This window comes from Palaemon carinicauda, chromosome 41 (assembly GCF_036898095.1).
Source record: "Palaemon carinicauda isolate YSFRI2023 chromosome 41, ASM3689809v2, whole genome shotgun sequence".
In the NCBI taxonomy this organism is placed as follows: Eukaryota; Metazoa; Arthropoda; class Malacostraca; order Decapoda; family Palaemonidae; genus Palaemon; species Palaemon carinicauda.
Genome location: NC_090765.1, coordinates 44,478,889 through 44,497,061, shown reverse-complemented (window position 1 = coordinate 44,497,061; position 18,173 = coordinate 44,478,889). Strand labels below are relative to the sequence as shown.

Genomic DNA, 18,173 nt, shown 5'->3' with positions numbered 1-18,173 from the left:
GCAAAGTGAAACCGTGATACTCTCTCTCTCTATCGTAACGATAGAGCGCAAACTGCGTAGCATAAATAAACTAAACGTTAGTTCATCTTTGAAACAGTACGAAGACTATTCAAAGAAAAAAAACTATCATAAAATATTTACTAAAAATATTTTATTTAATAAGTTTTAAATCATTAGCTCTGTAAAAGTTATTTACGATTGAAAAGGGCTCAACGTTGTTTAACTTCGGTTTCCAAGTTAGGACCGCCTACTCTCAGGAAAGGTCGCATATAAACAAATCACTTAAATTTATTTTGATGTTTATTATAAATGGAAAGTTAATCGAAGATTCCTAATAAAGGCGGTGAGATATAAAATATATAGAGGAAAATCTATAATTAATTTATAACGTGATAAGATAATTGCTAAAAGCCTAAATCACACTTCCGTCTAAAGGAAGGGTCGGCCATTTAAAAGTCAAAGAAAGTCCATACTCCCTTTCTTGTCATCAAAAATTAAATCTATCCAAAAACGAGTTCAAGATTTAAGATGAAGATAAAACACCTGCACTGCGAAAGCTCAAACCAAAATGAAGTACTTCACCAAATATGTTGAGAAAACTCCAGGTTCTACAGTGAGTATTGATACGTCTTGTCGTCAACGTCGACAGAGAAGAATTGAAGGTCTTGTTTACATACAAGAGTGGTATCTGGCCGACAGTTGGCGCTGGTGGGCACACCCGCAACCTTCATAACGATCGCTCGCGAGTTTTTTGAGTGTGTTTTCTGTCGAGCCGCAGAGTTGCAGCTATTATATATTCACCGGCTAAGTTAAATATTTAAAAATGGTGTTTGTGTAGAAAAGCTTTAGAACTTCTTGACTGACCTATTGCAATTTGATTAAAGAAAAGCCAGGTTACGAAAATTCTTTTTATTTATTCTACAATGTACATAACATGATTACAATGGGTATGGATATGACATGGAGGATATGATGAAGGTGAATGATAGCTCATTAGAGAAATCAAAAGATAAGAGATTGCTAAACATATACGGTAAAATTCAGTTAAAAATCTTGTAAATATATGGAAGTATTTCAGTCAGTTTATAATAGCAGATATTGCATAAAACAATTCATTGCTATTACAAGTACTATATTTTTACTATCTTTGTTTATTAAACAGCAGTATAAAAAGCATGACACTAAGTTTATAAATATTCAACACAACAATTGTAAAATGGGTAGCTTACAAGAAAAGATTATATACTCGATTGATGTGGAAATATGAATGAATAATGGGGTGTCACACGCTAGAATAAATTATGTATTCATGTGTAAATAAGCAGCATATATTAAGGGAGTATTTAAATGGAAAAGGAATTCCTTTTTCAGATACATACAGAATAATGTTACGTAAATAAAATAAAAAACGAGCACTGATTAACATCCTCCAGAAAGCACTATTGGGTGAAAAACTGACACATAATACCAGCAAATTTCTTCAGGGGACAAAATATTCCTAAATTATACAACACTGAAAATGCCAATAGTCAAGTACATTTCTTGTGTTGTACTGCAGTACCACCTACCAATTGTATGATATGGGCTTATTTTAAATTGAAAGACTTGTTAATTTTAATAGTACAGTATAGCGATTTTTTAATGCAATTGCACATAGTTCATTCCCTGAAAAGATTTACCCAGAATATGGCCTTGCTGCTAAAATTTATGTATAAAAAATTCTTGCTTGAAAAACTTCACCTACTTAAAAGAGATGCATTTTGTAGCAATAAATTGCTTAAAGTCACTAAGGACATTTAGCGATAAAAACTTTTGGCTGGCAATGCATTAGATAAATTTTCAATTAATTTATAGTTCATTGACAAAGTTAAAACTTTTTCTGACAAGCTAAGATACTACTGGTATTAGCAAGTTTTTGTTTTTAATGTTTCATAGCTAAATATTGCAAGAAATTTACTTCAATCACAATTGTAAATGCCTAGTGAAAAAAAATATTTTAGTGCTTCGAAGCCCATAGAAGTGTAGCCAAAAAATAGGATACATACATACTGTAGACAATTGCTAATACCATAAGGAAAATATTTTTGTTGTATCACCCAAGAGACACTTTTTTTTGTTAAACAACTGGGCATAAACTTTCTACGAACAATCTGAAATAACAGCAGCAAACCAGCATTTAAAGGAAAAATTATTTATCATATACAGTATAAGGAACTGGTCCTCTTTGGGAATGTGACAGTGCAGTATTTTATATATATTAATCAGATTGGCTATACAGTACATATACTTCATATGATTATTTTATTACAGTAGAAAAAAATTAAAAGGGTCAAAATAAAAAAAAAAAAACAATACTGTATTCTAAAACAGGTTTAGAAATCTATTTTTAGCTAAGCAGGATTTATCAATACAAAATGCATCTGAATAGAGATACACAGACATTACCAGATCTGAATTAACATATACACACAAAAATATACCTGAACTCAGAATTATTCTCTTCAGCAAGGATATAAATGCATCAAGGTTATCACAAATAAAATTATCCAACACGGTCAAGGTGGAAACCTTTCTGGCTCAGTAAGTTATACAGCACTAATACAATAATTAGACCCATTTCTTCCTTATCTTTATCATCCTGCAAATATAGAAAAAATTGCATATTTTTATTTCCCATGTATTGAGCAACATCTGATTATGGAAGTCAGCAATTATGTTTCAGAATACTTTAATTTTGAAGTCTTTACTGTGGTACTTTTATATAAAATGTTACTTGGAGTCAAAGGTTTCTTTAATAGTAATTCTTCATTTCATGAGAAATTTAGGTTTCATCCATTGAAATAAGACAAGGTTAGTTCATAAAATGCTCCAGTCTTAAGAAAAAATTCTAGTTTTGATCCAAAACTACTTTCATCCCACTAATTTTCTTTTTCATTTTACTCTGTTGGAAATATTTCAGAGAAAAATAATGCACATGTAATCTTAATTTTATTATAAAGTGTAAACAAAAATTAAAAGATTTGCTTCTGCAGGACACTAATCCTTCTAAATACGGTAGATAGTTTATTACAGCTGTATTACACTGAATATTAGTGTTACTAAACTAAATTACCATTTTAGAAACTACTGATTTGGCCAACTGAGCAGCAATTCTCTTGAATACACAATGAATAATCTCATTAAAACTAAATGTTTATTGAGTGGAAATCACAACAGCTGACGTGTTCAGTGTTTTTTAAAAAGACAGTGTATTTGACAACTGTGACATGCACTTATCTACAATGGAGCTACCATACAGTGTTGTATACATCAGTACTAGAACCTATTTCTCCATTAAAGAAGACCTTTTGAATGTCAGTAAAATAAACTTGAATGTCAGAATAAAATAATTTCAAAAATAAAGTTTACCCTGCATATTTAGTAATTTTACAACAACCTTTCTTCTTATAAATATCTGTCAATATTTTATGGAATATTTTTTCTTTAATCTTAGAATAACTACTGAAATTGTTGGAGAAAGCATAAGCCGATCACCATACTATGCCTGAAGGAGAATGGCAAAACCAAATATTTCATAGACAGAAACAATGTCCACCTTAGATATGCAAAAAAATAAAATTCAATAATTCTGAACTCATCGTTAGAAAGGATGTATTAACTTATGATAATATAGCTCCAACAAGAAAATGAAAAAGTTACCTTTGGAAACATTTTTTTTTTCACTTTAAAACTTGAAAGTATGACCACAGGCCTTTGGTAAGATTCTGTCCCTACAATGAAATTGTAAATATCAACTGCATATTCATTTAACAATTCTACATACAATGCTATACTTTAGGTCATAACATGAAGGCCCATTTAGATAATAGACTGATACAGTAGTCATTTTCATTTTAGTTAAAAATAAGTGTTCCCAACACACATTAATGAATGTTTCTTTTGCATGCAAATAGGGTTGAGAGATTGTAAACTCCTTGTGATATCTGTACAGTTATATACTAAGTGAAAAGTTGTTACCATAACTTTGCCACATTCCTACAAAAAATCAAGACATTAATGAAAAAGCTGTATGTTATACTAAATCAACAGTTGGATATCCAAATATACAGTACAGTACTGTATTTCAGTTGAAATACAACAAATTCTTACATCTGAATTTAAACGTTGCAAACTGTACTTTTGTACTTTCTCTCGTACACAAATCCAACACTTCAACACAAATAATGAATATGAAGAAAACATTGGTTAATTACTGAGCGTCACACAAGTCTATGAAATACATAATTTGCATTACAAATATTTCAGTTTTGAAGTCTATAACAAATAAACAGGTTCAGTATATAAGTTATCAATGCAAGGTATAAAAAAATGTATCCTTTCTGAATATAAGCAAATTAAGCAATCAATAATTTAGATATATAAAAGGCATCTAAAGCCTGAAACATCATTATTAATTTTTTTTTTTCTATTTTGTTTCATTCTATCTAAAACAACAATGATATAAAGATCACAAAAGACAATTGATTTTCCAGTTACCCAAAATATTAATAACCCTCACAAATGATTCAATGAAAAGATGTTATAAATTATATCCTGCCAATATACAGTTTACAGAAATTGAAAATGTGAAGATATTAACAGTATATAAATAAATAAGGAACTGTTGAGAAGTTACATAATGCTGTCATTTATCACATGCATATTTTATAGAAACTATGTATGAAAAGCTGACAAAAGTGAATTGGGGTTCAACTCCTAAGATAACCTGCAATTGTTTCATGTAAGACTCTCTTAATAAAAGAAATTGGGGAAAATAATGTAATTCGTTCTGGTATACAGAAAGAACTGAATTGTTTAAGAAAATTTGGATTTGCCCTAACAATGCTGAGACATTCTCTAATATTAGGGCTAACTTTTTTCCTAACTTCAACATTTAAAACTTAGCAAATAAGAATCAAATCCAAATTTCATGGCATAAATACTGAATGAAATATAGTCACTTGTGAACAGAAAATTACCTAAAAGCAACAAAATCTGAAAGTAAAAGGAAGTAACATTCATTGAAGGCATAAATCAAATTCCAAACCAATAATTAAAGTGTTGATAAGAGAACATATACAATAATATTTTTTTTTCAGAAACCAATCTAAAATACTTAAGGAGAAACAGGTGATATTCATTAGGTACAATTTCATTTGTTAATGGAACAGGGAGCACACATTGGTTATTCATGTTATGCAGGCTTCTTGAACTTCAAATGTCCTTTGATTTCCTTCTATTGCAAACAATTAAGTAAACCACAAAGTGTCATGGTGTAAATGCCAAATTGTCATGAATAATAACTTTTTGAATTTACTCTACCAATACAGAATACTGAAGAAAGTCGCGTAAAAATGAAAAAAAACCTATTCAAATTAAAGTTATTAATAAATTTAAATTATTTATCTGGTGGGCAGAAAATCATAAAAAGATGCATTGACATTTTTATCCTAGTGTAATAAAAAAATTTAAGATACACTCTGGTCCTAAAATCTAAATTGCTTTTCTGTTCCACCTATGAATCAAAACTTAAAATGAATACCAAGCAGATCTCAAAGCATTCTTTATATGCCAATAAAAGAGAAAATAATTGATAGTTTTCACTAACAAATTTATGTCTGCCTGCATACCTCAAAATGTAGGCTCAATACACTTCAGCAAGATACAATTTCACTCGTCTGTCATTTTTGTGCCTTTGCTACCGCTGACCTTGGCACGAAAAATGAACGATATCACCATTGGGGTACAAAGCAAAAGCCCTGAAAAAAAAAAATCAATATATTTAAACAAAGTATAGAGTAATAGTGAAAAAGACAAGAAGTCATCTTGATATCCCCAACTCCATAACAGACCAAAGATGCTATCAATATGACTTATGTAACATTTAGATAGAGAATTTTGTAAAAATTTCAAAGTAAAATGTGTAAGCTTCACAATATTAACTGATTAAGCTTAACCAATTTTGAATGGATTTACTTAATGACCTAATTACTAGATAATACTAGTTAAAGCATGACATGGTAAATGCTATAAACATCTGTCTTTTCTCAGTTCTAGGATGAAAGCATTTATTTCTAATTTTGTTTCAACTTCATGAAAAATTAAACTTAATTAATCTTGCCAATGGCTTGAAGTCTGGAAATGATTCTTAAAATGGGGGGGGGGGGGGCACACCCTTTCCAAGAAGGAGGATGTCTAATAAATTTTTGTGTGGTCATAATCTTTAAATAATTGTTTGATCCTATGAGGATACAACTCTTTGTCATCTATTGTGGTTAGCTCTGATACAGCTTTAGTTCCGATCAGATTGAAGAATTATTGTGGGTCCAGCAACATAATATGGTTGCGTTTTGGATCCACCAGCTCATCAGTGAGTTGATACAAGCATATGAATTCTCACTTTGCTCTTGGTTGTGACGACCAACAGTCGTCCATTACTGCCCTTCCTCCAGTGTTTTGTGTGATACTTTTCCTTAAAGGCCGTTCATCCCTGGTAGAGGCAAGGGACAGTAACAGTGCCCTAGTTACTGATCATATAGCCATATGATCAACACCCAAGCCCCCTTTCCACCTAAGTTAGAACCAGGGAGGGCCAGGCAATGACTGCTGATGACTCGAAAGGTAGAGCTATAAGCTCCCCAAAACCTCCCATCCTTAGCATACAGGGATGATGAGGTTGCAAACACTATCAAGCTTGAGTGGAACTCAAGTCCCAGTCCAGCAAATTACTAGGCAGGGACATTTCTAATAAGCCATCACAACTTACTCTCAAAATGAATGTTAAACCTCAAGTCTTTATGCAAACCTCAAGTCTTTATGCAAACCTGCAAGAGTCTTGAAGGTCTCCCTTGTCGCACCTTCATGAGCCAAGTGGAAATTTATGCCCATCCTTTGTGGGCTACATGTTGAGGAAGATGTGTGATGAACTCCCTCTTGTAATATTTGCCAGGAGTGGTTGTTCTCCCAATGAAAGAATTATAATACCTACAGGAAAAAGAAGGCTAAACAGGATCATTCCCCACCTACAGATTCTTTTTGGAAAGGAAGCAAAAAGTTGAAGTATTCTTTTTCCAGCCCAGAAATTTCCTTGTATGCTCCTTTGTTAATAGGAGTTTTTGAGACGTAGGTAACAAAGGATAGCGAATGACCTTTTGTGCTTGAGTGTATTGATATAGTGTCTCCTGCCCCTGTTAGCGAGGCTAAGAATACCACTAATGATCATAAACTTTGGCATCTGCCGTGAAAGCTCTGGATCACACAAACTCTGGGGTTCGGCGCGATGAGAACCCTGGGGTTCTACATCACGGAAACTCAAAGAGATGCTTGCGCGACAAGGACCCGAAGTTCACGAAGGTTACTAGAGCCCGGGGGCTCAGCGTAACCGGCGTGACAAGAGCCCGCAGCCTCAGTGTAATACCAGCCACGAGTGTCTCTGATATTTCCGGAGTTTAAGAATCATGCTCGTTCATCTCCTCCTTCAAATGTGTTAAGCTCATATGAGTAGTTATTCATTTTGAATGTGGAGGACCAGGGAAACTTCTCTATGGTTCAAGAAATTTCCCTCTATACAGGTAATGGCAGCATCTCTGTCCGCATACACCGAAACATAAGCCTTGGCATTCTACGATTGTGCATGTGTCTCCTCATATGCCTCCTATGGCCTTTGAGGATTCTTATTATTGCCCTTCAAGACCTTCTGCATAAGCACTTCCTGTTATCCCATGAGGTCCTACAGGTACAGCTTCCCTTAAGAGGGAATTAGTAAAATATTCTCCTAGAAAATACTTAGGCCTTCCCATTCTACAGGTTCAACTTCTTCTAAGAGGAAAGTAGTGACTCATTCCCCTAGTAAATCTTTTGGATGAAAATATCAACAGATCATATCGTATCGTGCTAACATTAACTTATCAGTGCGTCCAGAGTCCCACAAAAAACCCACATGGACACCTTCACACAAAGTTTCCACCATCACATTAGGACAAAAGAATACTTACGTATGCTTAGTAAATCTCCTCCGACAAACTGCACACGATGTGACTTCTGAAAGCGTTATTTTCCTACTCTGACATGCAACAACATCCTTACTGGCCTGAGAAAAAAAATACAGATTTAGCATATATTTCAACTAGTAGTATATATATATCACAATTATAGCTATACTGTACATTTTGTACCCGAGTATCAAATCTGTGTGTAGTATTGCGCACACATTTAAAAAGTTAATCTTTTTACACAATCCATTTTATACTACAGTAGTGCCCAATTTCATGGTCTACAAAATCCCAGATAATTTTTTCAAATACAATGAAAAATTAAATAAAATTGGTAGCTGATAAATAGATCTGCACATAGGCCAATGGATCTAAGAGACCTCAATATTTAATTATTCCAGTTTTAGTGCGAGCCAATAGCAATAGAAAGAACCCAAATCACAAGTAAAGCAACATGAATTGAGCACCACAAAAGTAACTGCTTGGGACTCATGGGATCAATAAAGAAGAGCTCCTGGAATTAAGATAATAAATTATATCCAAGGTTCTAAAAGGAATAAATTGCATGTTTACAACTATCTTAGCACAGAAGGTTCTGGAACCAGACTGAAAATATTGTCGCCATAAACCATGCATTTTGCTGTTGTAATACTGGACAGGCAAATGGACCATACAATCTTTTAAAGTCTTAAGATTAACCCCCCTCCCCATCACACAGTTCCAGACGGTGCACAGTGCTGAAATCCTTTCTTCATTCATTTTGGTTCCACATTAATTTCCATCCCCTATTATGGCCAGTGTTGTTAGGCAAAGGCTTCCAGATAAATCCAGTCTCCTCCGGATTATATATCTGGGCATGAAGCAAACCTTCCGTAGTGATAAGGTCATTCATTTTTAGCTTGTAGAGCTTGACACTAGCCATATCAGCACTCCCAGCCTACCCACCATATTCTTTTTTAATTTTTACATGTGATCAAAACTTAACAGACTATGAAATATGAAAATATGGATACAAAGGAGAGAAAGAGAGAGAATGTGTTTGCATTTGGGATATGCCACCTTTGAAACATTTTTTCTTAAGTTCTAAGCATAGTAGTACAGTACTGGTACCACAAAAAAAATGCAAATTTAGATAAAAACATACACCATGTCTTACAATGCCATTTCAATTCTTCTCAAAAGTACTAGTTAAAATCATAGTAGCAGTCTGTAATTAGTGGTTTTTAATCTGAATTTTTTAATAAACTATGAATTAAAAATTTATTCTATGCAAAGCTTTTCAAAATAATTTCTTCTGTACATAGGCCTATAGTTGTTCACCCAAGTTATTTTACTTAGAGTTACTTTAAGGGGGTTAGGAAGGTTGTCAGTCAGCTGACAAAGAGAATGGTTTTATAAGTGTACCTAATGTAGAAATTTTCTTCGTGTATTTTATTCCAATTTTTTTCCCGCAAATATTATAGTGTCAAAATATTCTATTTCACTTTCGTTCTGTACAAATCATGAAAATATATAGATATATAGCAGTCAATTTTTTTATTTAAGTTTTTGCTCTACAAATAGGTATTTACTGTGTATCCTCGACAGCATTCAACTAAGATCAGTTGATGAAAACAATGTAAATAAAAAAAGAACGCTCAATAGTTTATGGTGTTAAATTGTACAGAAAATTAATAAAAAGAAATAAGTATAAAATAACATAATGATGTTATCAAAATAATCATGATTTTATGGACTTATGAACTGTATATGATGAATTAAATCTAGTGCATAATTTCAAGTGAAAATAGAGAGGTAACTTTGATCAGGTTTATCTGTGATGTTTTTTTTTTTTTATCAGAACTTTTGAATTTATTAAAAATTGATATATTTCTTCTTTTCCAAGTCTTCAAAGTACAATACTGTACTTTCTTCTAAACATACACCTGTTGACTATTTTTTATATAGGAGTAGTAGGTGGAAGAGTGTTACCAAAGTTCCTTTAACATATTCAATCTAACAAAACAAAAGTTCAAAACCCTTTACGACCAAAACTATGTAACGCAGTTAAAGCTATGAAACATGCCTAGGAAAACTTAATACTTGTAAAAAACTACCAGCCATTATTCTTTCCAAGTCCACCATTAAAACTAGACTCTCAAATGTTGAACTAAAAAACTAACTCAAGACTATCAAACCTAACACATACTAACCTGTAACTTGAGTGATTGCGTCAGTCCTCTAAAGATCTGCTTCTTCCTACAAATAGCACCAGTGTAACTCAAGGAGGTATGGATAAATGGCTGCAGAACTTGCAACTTAACTTCATCTGGTAATATTTTTAAAGCCTGAAAATATAGTCAACAAGTAAAAAATCAGCTTTTAGACAAAATATTTACATAATATAAAATATTCAATAGATAATATACAAACAATTTAAACGAGCTCAGTTATACTTAAAAGAGGTACATGATGTAAAGAGTATGTTTTTTTTTTTTTTTTTTTTTTTTATTAATGCTTTGCAAAGCAGGCTATAATTCTAGTATATTTAAGATTTAGTGCTGAATTTGTCAGCAAATATGGTAAACATTGCAATAAATATCAATCCAAAATGAGTTGAATATAAAGGGTTTGCTGAAGGAAATACCTATTTTTTTATTTTTCTTTAATTAGAGGATAAATCAGAAAATCAAGTATGATATGATATACCAAAGAAATAGTCTGCGCTCCCTTAGGGCCAAACCTTGCATGTTGATATACTGTACTGGCCCTATAACAGGGAATACTATTTCTTTGGTGTACAGTATTATAATGTCATACTAGATTCCCTATACTAGGCATTACAAGAAAGTCCTTGGGAGCAAAAAAGCAACCTAACCACAAATATATGCTCAAAATTCTATTTCCAATTGATTATCTCATTAATCTTAAAATATGTTATTTTTATTAGTAAAATAAATTTTTGAATATACTTACCCGATAATCATGTAGCTGTCAACTCCGTTGCCCGACAGAATTCTACGGGAGGGATACGCCAGCTATCACAATACTAGAAGGGGGTGTACTCACCAGCGCCACCTGTGGCCAGGTACTACAGTACTTCTTGTTGACACCTCCTCAATTTTTCCTCGGTCCACTGGTTCTCTATGGGGAGGAAGGGAGGGTCAATTAAATCATGATTATCGGGTAAGTATATTAAAAAATTTATTTTACTAATAAAAATAACATTTTTCAATATTAAACTTACCCGATAATCATGTAGCTGATTCACACCCAGGGGGGTGGGTGAAAACCAGTGTACAAGATTAAAGGATAGCTAAGTATCCCGTATTTCATATAATCAGTTATCTCAAAATAACAATGAAATAATAAGTACCTGGTAAGGAAGTCGACTTGAACCGTTACTCTGCCTTTTTTAAGTTCGTCTTCCTTACTGAGCGCAGCGTTCCTCTTAGGAGGCTGAATCAACTCCAAGGTGCTAAAGTATATAGGGCTGCAACCCCTACTAAAGGACCTCTACACAACCTCTAACCCAGGCGCTTCTCAAGAATGAATTGACCACCCGCCAAATCAAAAGGATGCGGAAGGCTTCTTAGCCTACCGTAACAACCATAAAAACAACAATAAAAGCATTCAAGAGAAAGGTTAAAAAAGGTTATGGGATTAAGGGAATGTAGTGGCTGAGCCCTCACCTACTACTGCACTCGCTGCTACGAATGGTCCCAGGGTGTAGCAGTTCTCGTAAAGAGACTGGACATCTTTAAGATAAAATGATGCAAACACTGACTTGCTCCTCCAATAGGTTGCATCCATTATGCTCTGCAGAGAACGGTTTTTATTAAAGGCCATCGAAGTAGCTACGGCTCTCACTTCGTGGGTCCTTACCTTCAGCAAAGCAAGGTCTTCCTCCTTCAAGTGAGAATGGGCTTCTCTAATCAGAAGCCTTATATAATACGAAACCCCGTTTTTGGACATGGGCCTCGAAGGTTTCTTGATTGCACACCATAAGGCTTCTGACTGTCCTCGAATAGGTTTTGACCTATTAAGATAATATTTCAGAGCTCTGACAGGGCAAAGAACTCTTTCTAGCTCGTTACCTACCATGTTGGAGAGGCTAGGAATTTCAAACGATCTAGGCCAAGGACGTGAAGGAAGTTCATTCTTAGCTAAGAATCCGAGCTGTAAAGAACATGTTGCAGATTCGGATGTGAACCCAATGTTCTTGCTGAAGGCATGAACCTCACTGACTCTTTTAGCTGTTGCAAGGCAGACGAGAAAAAGAGTCTTGAGGGTAAGGTCCTTGAAGGAAGCTGACTGGAGAGGTTCGAACCTAGGTGACATAAGGAACCTTAAGACTACGTCTAGATTCCAGCCTGGAGTGGGTAGACGACGTTCTTTAGAAGTCTCAAAAGACTTAAGGATGTCTTGAAGGTCCTTGTTGGAAGAAAGGTCCAAACCTCTGTGGCGGAGAACTGAAGCCAACATACTCCTGTACCCTTTAATCGTAGGAGCTGAAAGGGATCTCTCATTCCTAAGATGTAATAGGAAGTCAGCTATTTGGGTTACAGAGGTATTGGTAGAGGAAACTGCATTGGCTCTACACCAGCTCCGGAAGACTTCCCACTTGGATTGGTAGACTCTACGAGTGGATACCCTCCTTGCTCTGGCAATCGCACTGGCTGCCTCCTTCGAAAAGCCTCTAGCTCTAGTGAATCTTTCGACAGTCTGAAGGCAGTCAGCCGAAGAGCGTGGAGGTTTGGGTGCAACCTGTCTACGTGAGGTTGACGTAGAAGGTCCACTCTTAGAGGTAGAGTCCTGGGGACGTCGACCAGCCATTGTAGTACCTCTGTGAACCATTCTCTTGCAGGCCAAAGGGGAGCAACCAGCGTCAGCCGTGTCCCTTCGTGCGAGATGAACTTCTGAAGGACTTTGTTTATGATCTTGAACGGTGGGAATGCGTAAAGGTCGAGATGGGACCAGTTCAGCAGAAAAGCATCCACATGAACTGCTGCTGGGTCTGGAACTGGGGAACAGTACAAAGGAAGTCTCTTGATCATGGAGGTGGCAAAAAGATCTATTGTCGGCTGACCCCACAAGGTCCAAAGTCTGTTGCACACGCTCTTGTGGAGGGTCCATTCCGTGGGGATGACCTGATCCCTTCTGCTTAGGCGATCTGCTGAGACGTTCATGTTGCCCTGAATGAACCTCGTAACTAGGGTGAGGTTTATACTTCTTGACCAAATGAGGAGGTCCCTTGCTATCTCGTATAGGCTCCTCGAATGGGTCCCTCCTTGCTTGGAGATATAAGCCAAGGCTGTGGTGTTGTCGGAGTTCACCTCCACCACCTTGCCTAGCAGGAGGGACTTGAAGTTCAATAGGGCTAAATGAACTGCTAGTAGCTCCTTGCAGTTGATGTGGAGCGTTTCCTGTTCCTCGTTCCACGTTCCCGAGCACTCCTGTCCGTTCAAGGTCGCGCCCCAGCCCGAGTCCGATGCATCCGAGAAGAGATGAAGATTGGGGGTCTGAATCGCCAACGATAGGCCCTCCCTGAGAAGGAGATTGGTCTTCCACCACAAGAGAGTGGTCTTCATCTCTTTGGTGACCGGGATAGAGACTGCTTCGAGCGTCAAACCCTTGTCCCAATGAGCTGCTAGATGGAATTGGAGAGGGCGGAGGTGGAGTCTCCCTAGCTCGACGAACAGGGCCAACGATGAAAGGGTCCCTGTGAGACTCATCCACTGTCTCACCGAGCAACTGCTCCTCTTCAGCATGCTCAGGATGCAATCTAGGGCTTGGCTTATCCTTGGGGCCGATGGAAAAGCCCGAAAATCCTGACTCCGAATCTCCATTCCCAGGTACACAATGGATTGGGAGGGAATGAGCTGAGACTTTTCTAAATTGACTAACAGACCCAGTTCTTTGATCAAGTCCAAAGTCCAGTTGAGACTCTCCAGACAGCGACGACTCGTGGAGGCTCTCAACAGCCAGTCGTCTAAATAAAGGGAGGCTCTGATGTCCGATAAGTGGAGGAATTTTGCTATATTCCTCATCAGATGCGTAAACACCATAGGAGCTGTGCTTAGGCCAAAACACAGGGCTTGGAATTGGTAGACAACCTTTCCAAAAACGAATCTCAGGAAAGGTTGGGAGTCTGGATGAATAGGAACGTGAAAGTAAGCATCTTTCAGATCCAACGAGACCATCCAGTCCTCCTGCCTGACCGCTGCTAGGACCGACTTCGTCGTCTCCATAGTGAACGTCTGCTTGGTGACATAAGCATTGAGCGCGCTGACGTCCAGCACCGGTCTCCAACCTCCTGTCTTCTTGGCCACCAGAAAGAGACGGTTGTAGAAGCCCGGGGATTGATGGTCCCGGACTATAACCACTGCCTTCTTCTGTAACAGGAGCGACACCTCCTGGTGCAACGCTAGCCTCTTGTCCTTTTCCTTGTAGTTGGGAGAGAGGTTGATGGGAGATGTGGTCAGAGGGGGTTTGCGGCAGAATGGTATCCTGTAACCCTCCCTCAGCCAACTGACAGACTGGGAGTCTGCACCTCTCTTTTCCCAGGCTTGCCAAAAGATCTTGAGTCTGGCTCCTACTGCTGTCTGGAGAGGAGGAGAGTCAGTTTTTGCCTTTAGAAGCCTTGGAACCTTTCCTAGACTTGCTCCTGGAAGAGTCTGGACGGGAGCTTCCTCGGCTGGGGGCTCTACCACGAAAGGGCGGAATAAACCTCGTAGCAGGAGTATCAGCCACTGGGGTGCGATAAGTCCTGGGGACTGAGGGAGCAACCTTAGTCTTACGAGCTGAAGAGGCCACAAGATCATGGGTGTCCTTTTGAATCAGGGCCGCAGACAAGTCCTTAACAAGCTCTTCGGGAAACAGGAACTTAGAGAGCGGAGCGAAAAGGAGTTGAGACCTTTGACAAGGTGTGATGCTGGAGGAAAGGAAGGTACAAAGCTGCTCCCTTTTCTTAAGCACTCCTGACACAAACATTGAAGCAAGCTCGCCAGATCCATCCCTAATAGCTTTATCCATGCAGGACATTAAGAGCATGGCTGAGTCCTTGTCCGCAGGGGAGGTCTTCTTGCTAAGGGCCCCCAAGCACCAGTCTAAGAAATTGAACATCTCAAAGGCTCGAAATACACCCTTTAGGAAGTGATCTAGGTCGGAGAAGGTCCAGCAAACCTTAGAGCGCCTCATTGCTGTTCTACGAGGAGAGTCTACCAAACTTGAGAAGTCAGCCTGGGCAGAGGCAGGTACTCCCAAGCCTGGTTCCTCTCCTGTGGCATACCAAACGCCCGCTTTAGAAGTGAGCTTAGTCGGAGGAAACATAAAGGAAGTCTTTCCTAGTTGCTGCTTAGACTGCAACCACTCCCCTAAAATTCTTAACGCTCTCTTAGAGGACCTTGCAAAGACGAGCTTAGTATAAGTTGACTTGGCTGGCTGCATGCCCAGCGAAAACTCAGATGGCGGAGAGCGGGGGGTAGCAGAGACAAAATGGTCTGGGTATACCTCTCTGAAAAGAGCCAGGACCTTACGAAAGTCAATAGGAGGCGGAGAAGACTTGGATTCATCCACGTCTGATGAGGGATCCAGGTGTGCAGCCTCATCATCAGAAACCTCATCACCAGAGTGTAGCGAAGTGAGAGGTAAGGTATGCTGAACAGCAGAATCTGCACGAGCGGGAGCAAAAACGCTTGTGGTTTCATCCTCAAGTCTCTGTTGCTGAGGCAAAACCTGAGGTTCAGGCTGCAAAGGCTGGTCAAAAGGAGTAGCAGAAGGTAGGCGCATGGGTTGAGGAGGCTGACTCCTGGCATGAGTGTCTTGACTCAAGAGTTGCGCTTGCTGTAAGGTGAGCGGATGCGCAGTAGCAGGTTCCTGAGGAACGAGTTGAGGTTCCTGAGGTGTGAGCTGCGAGAGTTGAGGTAGTGGCTGCGCAGAACGCAGTACTTGTCTCGCGAGTTGAGGTTCCTGAGGCGCAAGGCTAAGGTGTTGAGGCTCTCGCCTTGAGGAGGGTTGAGGTCGCTGCAGCGAGAGCTGAGGAGTCTGCCTCATGGATGGGAGATGTTGTTGTACCTCAAGAGAGTGTTGCCTCACTGGTGGAACCGCAAGTGGAAGCGGAGGAAGTAAGGTATAAGCTTCCTGTTCCCATTGCTGAGGTTGCCTTAAGGAAGGCGGAGGTAGCTGCACACCGCTGGAAACTGGCAACTCAGTACGTGGTAAGGTATCCTGAGGAGCCTCAACATCGTACGCCTGGCAGACAGGACTGCGGTTAGGCGGAGCGATCGCAGGAGGAGGTGTAACCTTCTCAGCCTGACACTCACGCATCAAGACCGCAAGTTGTGACTGCATGGACTGCAGTAGAGTCAACTTGGGGTCGGCAGACACTAAGGTCTGCTGCGGCAAAGCCTTAACAGAAGAGATCTGTTGCGGCAGCACCTTACTCCTCTTAGGAGGAGTGCATTCAACTGATGACTGCGGCGAGTCAGAGCTGATCCAATGACTGCAGCCAGGTTGTAGAGCTCTTGAGGTCTGGACTCTGCGTTTGAGAGGTCTTGAGACCTGAGTCCAACGTTTCCTCCCTGACAATTCTTCAGCAGACGAGTAAAAGACGGGCTCAATCGTCTGCGGGTGGGAGTGACGGTCTCTGGAAGACACGCCCGCAACCACCGAGGATACTTCTGTGCGCCGATCAAGGCCTGCCGAACCCTTTTGCCCTTCGACATTGCTTCTCCCCTGGGCTTGGGAGCTTGCAAGAGGTCCCGGACTGGGAGGACGACTGGCACGCACAGAAGTACCCTCACGCACCACACTGACACTGACACTAGCACTTGGCACTGCACTGACACTAGCACTTGTCGCAGCACTGGCACTATTACCACCCACTGCACTCTTGACCTTAAGTTCCTTGACTTCGGCCATAAGAGACTTATGATCACTAACCACCGATTCCACTTTGTCACCTAAAGCCTGAATGGCACGCAAAACAACAGACATATCAGGTTGAGGGCAAATAGTAGGTTCGGGGGTAGCCACTACAGGGGGAGGAAAAGGTAGGGGATCATGAGGTGAGGAAAAAAGTGAAGAGCGAGAAGAACTCCTCCTAACTCTCTCTCTCTCTAACTTGGTTGAATATTTAAGAAATCGGACAAAATCAAGTTCCGAAAGACCGGCGCATTCCTCACATCGATCTTCCAACTCACAGGGTCTTTCCCTACAGTCAGAACAAGCGGTGTGAGGATCTACCGAGGCCTTCGGAATACGCCTATTACAAGACCTACATCGTCTATGGGGTGGGGCTTGTGAAATGTCAGACATCTTGAATCAAAGAGTTAGCCAAGTGGGGATTCCAAATCAAGCAAAAAGATCGTTAACCATTAATCAGAACTAAATAATAGCTATCTAAGCTAATATAGAAGTTTTCCAGTAAAGCGACAGCCGAAATCTGAGAGAAATACTTCACCAAAAGCCGTGAAAATACTCCAAGATCATAAGCGTATCCCAGAACGTCTTGCCGGAAGCACGACAGAGGAAAAATTGAGGAGGTGTCAACAAGAAGTACTGTAGTACCTGGCCACAGGTGGCGCTGGTGAGTACACCCCCTTCTAGTATTGTGATAGCTGGCGTATCCCTCCCGTAGAATTCTGTCGGGCAACGGAGTTGACAGCTACATGATTATCGGGTAAGTTTAATATTGAAAAATTAACATTAAAGTGCAAAACCTATGTAGAAGGGTTACCAACTACAACAGAGCTGTCCAATACCATCTACAGGCTGTGGAAATTATAAGCAAAACAAAATCAATGCTGTAAGATAACTGCAAAACTCTCACCTGTGATAAGTCAATACAGTGCAGATAATTCTGAAGGATGTTGAGAGCTGTCTCCACAATCTTCTGAGTTTTTAGCTTACTTGGAGAACTTCCAGGAGTCTCACTTGATGTTACAATCATTTTTAGAAGTATGAGATACACCTAAAATGGGTAAGATTACCATTCATATTGCATACTTATGAGATGATACAGGAAAAGATTTATTCAAAGGCAGATACCTCAGGTAACTTCATATAATAAAGTTTATAGATTTAAAAAAATAAAAAATAATAAGTACCAGTTTCTTCAATGTGCATTCCAGTATTTCAGTAAATGGTATAAATTAGTAACTC

The 18,173-nt window shown here is 38.8% G+C and overlaps 1 protein-coding gene across 4 annotated transcripts in view; it reads right to left on the bottom strand.

Annotated features, from left to right (window-relative positions):
- Positions 1 to 894: 894 nt before the first annotated feature.
- LOC137632568 (vam6/Vps39-like protein) overlaps positions 895 to 18,173 on the bottom strand; it is a 91,670-nt gene continuing 74,391 nt past the window's right edge. For all 4 annotated transcript variants that reach the window (XM_068364581.1, XM_068364582.1, XM_068364583.1 and 1 more), the window contains exons 16-19: positions 17,842 to 17,982; positions 10,223 to 10,357; positions 8,034 to 8,128; positions 895 to 5,798 (exon numbers count right to left, since the gene is read on the bottom strand). In XM_068364581.1, the coding sequence (XP_068220682.1) occupies positions 5,738 to 5,798; positions 8,034 to 8,128; positions 10,223 to 10,357; positions 17,842 to 17,982 (432 nt within the window). In that variant the 3' untranslated portion in view covers positions 895 to 5,737. The remainder of the gene's footprint in view (positions 5,799 to 8,033; positions 8,129 to 10,222; positions 10,358 to 17,841; positions 17,983 to 18,173) is intronic.